This window comes from Eriocheir sinensis, chromosome 5 (assembly GCF_024679095.1).
Source record: "Eriocheir sinensis breed Jianghai 21 chromosome 5, ASM2467909v1, whole genome shotgun sequence".
In the NCBI taxonomy this organism is placed as follows: Eukaryota; Metazoa; Arthropoda; class Malacostraca; order Decapoda; family Varunidae; genus Eriocheir; species Eriocheir sinensis.
Genome location: NC_066513.1, coordinates 2,109,179 through 2,119,535, shown reverse-complemented (window position 1 = coordinate 2,119,535; position 10,357 = coordinate 2,109,179). Strand labels below are relative to the sequence as shown.

At 44.5% G+C, this 10,357-nt stretch overlaps 1 protein-coding gene across 1 annotated transcript in view; it reads left to right on the top strand.

Annotated features, from left to right (window-relative positions):
* The first annotated feature begins 732 nt into the window (after window positions 1-732).
* The window catches only part of LOC126982737 (uncharacterized), a 10,798-nt gene continuing 1,173 nt past the window's right edge, over window positions 733-10,357 (top strand). Inside the window, exons 1-6 of the mRNA XM_050835054.1 lie at window positions 733-5,045; window positions 6,918-7,029; window positions 7,749-7,784; window positions 8,121-8,246; window positions 9,183-9,311; window positions 9,596-9,736. Of these exons, the coding sequence (XP_050691011.1) occupies window positions 4,968-5,045; window positions 6,918-7,029; window positions 7,749-7,784; window positions 8,121-8,246; window positions 9,183-9,311; window positions 9,596-9,736 (622 nt within the window). The 5' untranslated portion in view covers window positions 733-4,967. The remainder of the gene's footprint in view (window positions 5,046-6,917; window positions 7,030-7,748; window positions 7,785-8,120; window positions 8,247-9,182; window positions 9,312-9,595; window positions 9,737-10,357) is intronic.

Sequence of the window (10,357 nt, the reverse complement as noted above, 5' to 3'; positions counted from 1 at the left end):
ACATACTGGGACAAAATTCTTACATTTTATGCATAAAATTAAGAAATACACACACATACGTAAATTACATGAAACAAACGAGCACAGAGAAGGAATAGAAGAAAATAGTATAAGATGAATGATAGACTACTATGTCCTCGAGGTTGGCGTTCTGTATTGTCTCCGCCAGTTCTATTCCGTCGCACAGATGCTGCCTACATGTAAGGGCCTTGTCCGCCCTCGTACGAAGTGTGCGTCTCATGTCTGTGGGGGATCCACTCACACAGCTCTCTTGGACAGAGAAGTCTAAGGCTCTTTGTCTCATCAACTCCCCTCCTCTTACTGACATTCTTCTACCTCTTAAATTTCGCCGCCATGTTGCCTCTCTATCTTCTATCGGTATTTTCACGATGACTGCTGTTCTGAACTTGCTAATTGCATATCTCCTCCTTCCCGAGGCCCCGCTGCACACGACTTTATGCTCAAGCTCAGCCCTATACTGTCCAAATTACTTATGCAAGAGTTTACCAGCATCTTCACCCTTTCATCCCTTACACTGGTTACCTCTGGAACAATATTCCTTCATCTTTATTTCCCCCTGCCTAGGACGTGCATTCTTTCAAGAGGGGAGTATTGAGACACCTCACTTCCCGAAACTGACCAATCTTTTGGCCACTCTTTTAAACTCTTTTTTTTTATTTTTTTATAGGGGGATGATTAGCGGGCTTTCTTTCCCCAATATTGTTTTCTTTTTTTGCCTTTAAGCTGTTTTCTTTATTGTAAAAAAGAAGGAAAAAAAAGATGGGGTCTTTGACACTGGGGCAGGTCGGTCTTGAGGGTGGTGCTTGGGTCGGCAAGACACGTGGGCGGCGAGGAGACGAACCCTCCCGGGAGCTTTGTGAACCCTCACGAAACGTACTTGTTTGGGTCGCTCACCGCGGAGTCTGCACCTGCTGCTAATGCAGATCATACACCTGATGGGTCTGCAGCACTCGTGAAGCGGCGCGCCACGTGGAGTTTATCACGAAGACACCGGCAGAGTGCACTGGCGAGCGTGTACTCATTCGTTCTCCCCAAACTTACATATGCGTCCCCAACGTGGTCGTCCTCCATCAACATCACGCAGCGCCGGCAACTTGAACGCGTCCATAAGCAAGCCTGCAAAATCTTCCTGGGCCCGCACTACACAAACTCCCAGGACGCGAGTAGAAGATAAAATGTCATACATTGACCATTTTGGGTTGTGGGAAAAATGGTCGACTTACGGCAATGTCGTTTTCCGGGGTTGTTTACAGCGGAAATCGGGAACGGAAATCGGGAACGAATAAACGGATGTAGGGTATGTTAGACGGGAAATCGGGTACGAATGTGTGTTTGTAGGGGATGTTAGACCGGAAATCGGGTAAGTAGTGGTCGCGAATCAGTTATTACCGGAAATGCGGTACGAATGACTGGATGAAAGCGGAAGTGACAAGCGACTGAACTTCTTTACGTTGGAAAAGAGACGACTGCAGGGAGACATGATACAAGTCTTCAGATACCTGAACAAGTTAAGCAATGTTGATCACTCCAAACTCTTCACGCTACAAACTAACCCGCAAACAAGAAACAACGGTAAAACAATTCAAGCCAAACGATGCTTTACGGATATCGGCAAGCGTTATTTTTTTAAGAGTCGTCCGCCACTGGAACAACCTTCCTGCAGGAGTGGTTGGTGCGGAAATAACCAAATGCTTTAAAAATCGCATTGACCGTCACTTTGCTGCGTCGGGAGTGAACTAAACGTATCCACGAGTACGGGCAGTAGTGCTTTTATCCTTTCCGCAAGCCACTCCTGTGGCTGACGGATTGATTAAATATCTAAAAGCAGGCAGTCTCGCAATGAGCCAATAGGCTTTCTGCTGCCTGCTCGCCCATGTTTCCTCCTCCTCCTCCTCCTCATTTCGTGGCGACAGGAGTAAATTGAATGCCGAGGTGCTTTCATCTGCTCTGCGGGCACCAAGTGACTGTCGAATAGATTAAAACATAAGAGCGGGTTACCTCGTAATGAGCCAATAGGCATTCTGTAGCCAGCCTTTCCATGTTTCCAGTTCCTCCTCCTCCTCGTCCTCCTACCCCTCCTATCCCTCCTCACCCTCCTCTCCCTCCTCCTCCTCCTCCTCCTCCTCCTCTTCCTCCTCCTCCACTTTATCGTCCTCCTCCTCCACTCTTCTGAAATGAGCCAATCAAAATTCATGCAAAATAAGGTGAGTCGTTCTCGGCGTCTTTTGGGCAAAAATTTAACAAGGGTAAAGGAGGAGGAGGAGGAGGAGGAAACACGGAAGCTTGGACGAACAGTCAGAAGAAAGCCTTCTTTTAGTAATTTAATCGATCCGTCAGTCACTAAAATGACCCGCGGAAATGACTGAAGCGCCTCTGTCCGTACTGTCGGATACATTTAGTTCACTCCCGACGCAGCAAAGTTACGCAATGCGGTTCTTAAATTAACTGATTTTTTCAGCACTAACTACAACTGCAGGAGGCGGTGGCCGAGTGGTCAGCGTGCGGTCCTGATGAGCCCATGAACCTAGGTTCGAGTCCCACCAAAACACGCTGATTTTTCAAATCATCGCCGCGTGGCGGAAGATCACCAACATGCTGCCCAGATCTTCAATCATCCCTAACTTCAGACCACCGGGGGTAGCATGGGCCTAGCAAGATCCATGTATCACGGCAGCCATTATAAAGAAAATTCGCCTGCGTTACTAACGGGCCCAGGAGGCCCCTGATGACAGCCTACGGCACTATAGGCAGCACCTAAAACAAATAAAAACGGAAGGCTGTTCCAGTGGCGGATGACTTCGTTCGAGGAAGAACTCCTGACGGTATCCGTACTGGGTCGCTGCAATTGAATTCTTTTACCGTTGTTTCTTGTTCTCGGGTTGGTTTGTAGCGTGAAGAGTTTAGAGTGATCGACGTTGCAAAACTTGTTCAGGGACGTGAAGCCTTGTATAAGGTCTCCCCGTAATCGTCTCTTTTCTAACTTGAAGAGCTTGAGACGCTTGAGTCTTTCATAATAAGGTTGCGTCATCATTGATGGTATCATCTTTGTAGAGAGAGAGAGAGATACACATATCACTCTTCATAAACATCTGTGAACAGGCTTTCTTCCAGTCTCTTGATCTCTTGACATGCTTGCACAGTCCATAACAAATCAAGCAAATCAGTGCATGTTTTTCGGTTTTATTTGTTAGTCTCTTCAATCATTGTATGCTGCCTTCAGGCACACTATACATTTTCCAATATAACATTTCCATACGTTATGCGGAAAGTGTACTCTAACGGGTGTGAGGGTGCGTGTTAATAGAAACAGGTGTGGGAGAGAGCGTCGGACGCAGACATATAAATCATGGGTTCACAACCTTTTGTTCCTCTGTACCTCTGTACCCCTTGGGCATTTTTATAGATGCCCGTGTACCCCTAATAATTATGAATGAATAAGCGATGAAACTGAAATTTTTCTAGTATGTGTAGTAAACTTTTATGCAACTCTTGCAACAAAGCTACGGCAACAGTGCTGGTGACGAGGAACGTTATCACACCTTTACTAGCTGTGAGTGACGGTAGGACTGAAGAACTCAGGCCAGTGGCCAGTCCGCGGCCGATGCTGCCCGCCATCAGGTTGCCAGGTGGCCGAAAAGTTTCACGGTCAAATTTCATACACAGTCACGGCCAAATCGGCCAAACACTTTTACTCTTTCGTCCAAATGTCGGCCAGATTTTCAAAATTACAGGAAATGTGTACTGCAGTCAAGAAATGAAGCTACACTATAATAATACGTAATTTATATGGTATTATAAACACACCTTTGGTGTGACGGTGTAGATATTTCTGAAGGGAACAGTTAAGTAAGATAAGACATCATCTCCCTCATCTTCTGCCGGTGCACCATACATGTTAGCTGAGTTGAATTAAGAGATCGATATCAAGCTAGACGTGACGCTAAAATCTCTGCAACACTTCTCTCGAAAATGAAGATGGGAGCGAAGTCGTGAAACAAAAGATTGTACTGTAATGAAATCTATTATAAAGTATATGTCTTCTAGACCGTCACGACTGAACAACGAACAGCTCTAAGTCTAAAGTCTGAACTAAATCAGTCGCTGAACAGCTGCTTACAAGCAGTCTCAGCGAGCCAGCGCGAAGCGTACAGGACCCGTACATGTTAACGTCCTGCACTGCACGTTCAGGTTTTACGCATAGTATGCGTACAAAGACTGACAAGTCATACGTGTTGCTAAATGATTATTTGTTTTCAGTATGTACATCAAATAATAACAACGAATATTTTACTCGATAATATATAATAATTCAATTAAACCTTTATCTAATTATATGTATCAATGTGTACACAATGACAGTAAATTGTAAGAAGAAATTAAACGTACGATTGAGATAATATTTTTCATAATGATATATAGGATTCGTCAAAATTCGGGTAAATAATTTGGCCGTAGAAGCTCATTATTTTCACGCCCAAATTTTAGGAATTTGGCCGAAAAATCTGCCATCTGGCAACCTTGCGTCGCCACTGTCTCGAGTCGGTATACACGACCCAAACATGATCTTTTCAGGCCCGGTATGGGTACATATTACGGCCGCGGAAAGTTTCATAATAGTGGAAACAAAAGGTATTCACCCTACTCTTGATATAACATAAGTAAAAGCTTTGCTTACTAAAATGAGGAAATTGAAAAAAGAAAAGAAAAGAAAAACACGACATTGTGCTATCTGAATGCAGATTACAACATATGTATTGTACAGCAGTGGTCGTTCTCTCAGACCTAATGTACCCCCTGAAAAGTGCAAATTTACCACTGGCGGTGTATGTACCCCAGGTTGGGAACACCTGATATAAATAGTCCCTTGCCTCGATTGTTCAGTAAAGCGAGTTTGGTGCCCGGCCCAGCAGGCGAACCCGATCACGCTTGTCTCCCTGGACGCCAACATGACGATGCGGCGGTGGCTTGTGTTTCTCCTGGCGGCGGCCATGCACCCAACTTACGCCAACAGTTCCGATCATCAGGTGACACAATCATGTTGTGTGTGTGTGTGTGTGTGTGTGTGTGTGTGTGTGTGTGTGTGTGTGTGTGTGTGTGTGTGTTACTAGTTCTTTTCCAATATTCAGCGAGTGATTGTACGTGGCATCGAGATCACTGTCATGTCAGATAATTACATTCAACTTAGTCTTCGATCGCCACTACTTTCGATTTCTTTTACTACAGCAGACTCACTCCTTGTTTTGATTCCTTCTGTATAGAATCATGATTTGGCTTTGATGAAATCTAGGTAAATAGAGTCTACCGACAGGTAAAATCATCCCCCCTCCCTCGCGCAGGCAAGGTACCAAACTCCGCCCATACCCGTGACCTCAAAGAGTGGTATAGGTAAACTCCGCCCATACCCGTGATGTCAAAGTGGTATAGGTAAACTCCCCCCATACCCGTGACGTCAAAGAGTGGTATAGGTAAACTCCGCCCATACCCGTGACGTCAAAGTGGTATATGTAAACTCCGCCCATATCCGTGACGTCAAAGTGGTATAGGTAAACTCTGCCCATACCCGTGACGTCAAAGAATGGTATAGGTAAACTCCGCCCATACCCGTGACGTCAAAGTGGTATAGGTAAACTCCGCCCATACCCGTGACGTCAAAGTGGTATATGTAAACTCCGCCCATACCCGTGACGTCAAAGTGGTATATGTAAACTCCGCCCATACCCGTGACGTCAAAGTGGTATATGTAAACTCCGCCCATACCCGTGACGTCAAAGTGGTATAGGTAAACTCCGCCCATACCCGTGACGTCAGAGTGGTATAGGTCTGGGTCTTGGATGTGGCTGAGCTTCTTCATTCAACGGAGCTCCCCGTTGTCTTGATTTATTTCTCTGTCGAGCAGGTTATTTATTCTTTTCATTGTCTACAGAATTGGTATATAATTTTTTTTGCCTCTTGTCACATGCTGTATGTGCTGTATGTGTGTAGAAAAGTTCCCCATGCATGTCCTGCAAATCACTGCACGTCACGGGGTCAAGTCTGAGACTGAGCCGCTGTTAGCTCTGTAACCTCTCCTCCTACCCACGCTCTGACGTCACACATACCCGCACTCAAAAGCACAAATTTAGAGCCAGCGTTTGGGGGGGACGATTTTACCAGTCCGAAGGATGTTTTTACCTTGAATGAAACCAAACAGTAACACCAAAGGAACGTAAGTAGTAAGCATAATACCCAAGGATGCTGCTGAGCACAGAAATATTAGCATGTTACTTTCTTACACCTTTTGTAACTCCCGCACTGACACAACACCAATGAAAATTCAACCAGTACATAAATCTGTGAAAACGGGACCACCAGCAGAGTTACCATCTACTACAATTACGAATTCTCTCTCTCTCTCTCTCTCTCTCTCTCTCTCTCTCTCTCTCTCTCTCTCTCTCTCTCTCTCTCTCTCTCTCTCTCTCTCTCTCTCTCTCTCTCTCTCTCTAGATAGATAGATAGATAGATAGATAGATAGATAGATAGAGATAGATAGATAAGGGGTAAAATGTAAAGTGTGTGGCCCTTGAGGCTGTGGTGGGATGAGCCCGTCACCCTGGGACACAGGGCCAGTGTGACATCCGGGTTTTCCCAAGGTAACCATTCATCGACAAGCCCGAAAAGGGAGGATGAACTGCTGGGTGAGACTACACGCTAACAGCCCGGGCCGGGATTCGAACCCGGGCCGGTGGATTCGTAGCTAGTTACGCTAACAACTGCATATAGAGATAGATGGATAGTTAAACATAATTCTCTTTGTGCATGTTTGATTAATTAATTACTTGTCAGTTTTAAAGTTTCTGACGTTTCTTTTCCTCACATTTCCTCGTCAACTTGGTAACACCCTCCTTCCTAAACGGCAGGAAGCAACGCTCTGCTCCAGCCTGAAGGGCACGTGCGTCGGGGAAGGAGACAAATGCTCCGTGAAGCTGGAGGGCACCAAGGACTGTGGGAAGGGCTGGTGCTGCCTCGACCGTGAGTCCCTTGGCCGAGCTGTGATGTTACTGTTTGCTTGACAACACGACGGAGCTCTCAGTCAGTCATCAGATAATGGGTTAACAACAACCACCTACAAATATGTGATCGGAAATCTTATACGACACAAGACTGTAAACACTCATTATGTAGCAACGTAATATTTTTCATAAGATATGATAAATACAAAAATAAGGAGCTGCAAAAAGCAACTAAGAACATCAGTCTGATGTCACGGCAGACTTAAAAACCTAAGGGTTACTGATTGCATTCCTTGTTCTTGAAAGTGACAATTGAAATGAATTAGAATAGAGGTGGCAATAGGGGGAACCATTAAACTGACGTTTGTGTGTGTGTGTGTGTGTGTGTGTGTGTGTGTGTGTGTGTGTGTGTGTGTGTGTGTGTGTGTGTGTGTGTGTGTGTGTGTGTATATATAAATATCTCTATATATATATATATATATATCTATATATATATATATATATATGCATATGTATGTATGTGTGTATCTATTCTAGCTTACGAGCATCTCTCCGAAAGTCCAAAGTTAATTAGCTAGATTCTCTTGGAACTATCTAAAGTAAGGTGAGTAGAAAACAGCAGAATATTTTTACCTTGAATGAATGAAAAAAAGGATATTTCCATGAATGAATGAAAAAAAATATTGGGAGATTTTTCCCATGAATGAATATTTAAACATTCGTTTGCATTTCTTGCAGAAGTGGGGACGGATGGAACATTCGGTGCTAAGCCGGGTAAGAATATGACTAAAATGAATCATGAGTTTGGTCCAGATCATTTGGTCATGGCTGGATCACAGCTCTTTAGTTCATGCTGTACTCTAGCGCTCACTAAAGCAACGTGACAGGAACTAAAAGAATTACCTATATGGAAAATAAGCCATACTCAGCAACGCTAGTGTGATGCTTTGTTTCACAACGCTAAAGTAGCGCTCTACCAGCACACAACCGTACACACATGCATATCAACATACGTTTTTGTGTGTACAGCTTGATGTGCGAGACACACCACCTAGGATCCTTACCAAGACCATGCACTGTTTGGTTGTCATGCCGCTCTTACTTTTTCAGCTTGTGTCGAAAAGGTAAAATGCTGGAAGAAGGGAGGAACGTGCAAGGACGCGTGTTCTTCGGACGAAGAGGTGATTGTGAATGGTTGTAAAGGAAAAGACTGCTACTGCTGCGCGCCAGCCAAAGGTAAGTGATTGCTGAAAAACAGCTTGCCCTTCATGCCCTCAAACATTATGGGTGTGGTATCAAATAAAAGGAATCGATGGGTAAAGAAATCTGCTGCCCTAATCGGTCATTTTAAGGCGATTGCTGAAAAAAAAATTACGTAGTTTCTATTATTGTCATAACTGTATGATATGCGCAAGGAAGCGAGATGAAATTGTCACAGTTTTCTTCCTTTATAATGAGAGGGCATGACTAAAGTTTACTTTTTCCTCTGCCGTAGCTTTCCCTTCGTAATCAATCAATCTGAAGATTTAAATTATTCGACTGTAAGTTCAAAGAGTGTTGTGAATGAAGCAGCTTTCCTCTCTTTTCCTTCGAGTATACAAGGAACAAACCATTCAGAACTCCACTCCTGCACGGCGACAACCCGTACTTTACAGAGAGCTGTTACAGGAACAAGTTTGAAGCTCGGTCACACAGTGGCTTAGCGATAGAACGCAGATGCTTCAGAAAACTAGTGAAAATTCAGACCGAACTCGCGTCACCAGTGGTGAACCATAAGGACTGGTTTGGGGTCTATTAGTATTTCTTCTTTTCATCAGCGATCTTGATACACTCATTCGTGACATCAAAATAAACTTTACTTCATCGATCTTGCTTGCGGTGAAAGCAGTGCCACTGAGACGCTCCGTCATGAGATCAAAAGAAATCTACAAGTTAGATGAAACCACGATACTTAGATAGTAAAGGGATAGTTATATGATATAAATATAACTATATGATATGACCGATGACTAAAATCTGTCAGTTTATATCGGTGGGTGGGACTCGAACCTGAGTCCTCCAGGACGCCGAGTCAGCACGCAGACTACTCAGCACTTCGTCTTAAGTATTACTCAAAATCGTATGTGGCATGCAACACGAAACGCCATATTCAATGATCAACCCACTTTCCAGAATGTAGAGCCAAGGATGAATGCATCGATGCCCACGGCGAATGCAGAAAGAAATGTTCCGCGGGAGAAGAGGAGCTGCACGGCGCCTGCAAGGGCTCCGGCTGCAAGTGCTGCGTCGAGGCTGAACACGGTAACACTAGCACGCCAGCTGACACTCCTGTAGGCGCCGGCGAGAGATAGGTAGATAGATAGATAGATAGATAGATAGATATAGATACAGAGATTCATTTTGGATGAACGGTGAGCGAGGTTTGTAGAGATATCACTGATTGTATTACAAGGATTGTTTATCTGCTTAAAATTGTGGTTTTACCATAATATTTGTTATCGATTAATAAACCTCGGTTACTGCTGCTGTAAACATACGTTCACTAAGAGTTGGTTGGCTGGTAAATACAGAATGATATATTTCAGCTGTTGCCGCCGAGGGCTGCGACATTCAAGCCACGTGCCAGCACGGGCGAGGGCAGTGCCGGGAGTGGTGCCTGCACGGGGAGGTGCAGGCCGACGAGAAGTGTGGCCCCAACTGCGTCTGTTGCCTGCCCTTGTCCGAAGGTAATGGCACACTTTTTATGTCCTACAAAAGGCGAGGCAAAGGAAAAGCAAAATATATACATATATATATATATATATATATATATATATATATATATATATATATATATATATATATATATATATATATATATATATATATATATCGTCTCCGCCAGTTCTTCTCCCCCGCGCAGTTGCTATCCATATACAGGGACCTTGTCCGCCCTCGTATGGAGTATGCATCTCACGTGTGGGGAGGCTCCACCCAAACAGCTCTTCTGGACAGAGTGGAGGCTAAGGCTCTTCGTCTCATCAGCTCTCCTCCTCCTACTGATAGTCTCCTACCTCTTAAATTCCGCCGCGATATTGAATCTCTTTCTATCTTCTATCAATATTTCCACGCTGACTGCTCTTCTGAACTTGCTAACTGCATGCCTCCCCCCCTCCAGCGGCACCGCTTCACACGACTTTCTACTCATGCTCATCCCTATACTGTCCCAACCCCTTATGCAAGAGTTAACCAGCATCTTCACTCTTTCATCCCTCACGCTGGTAAACTCTGGAACAATCTTCCTTCATCTGTATTTCCTCCTGCCTACGACTTGAACTCTTTCAAGAGGAGGGAATCAGGACACCTCT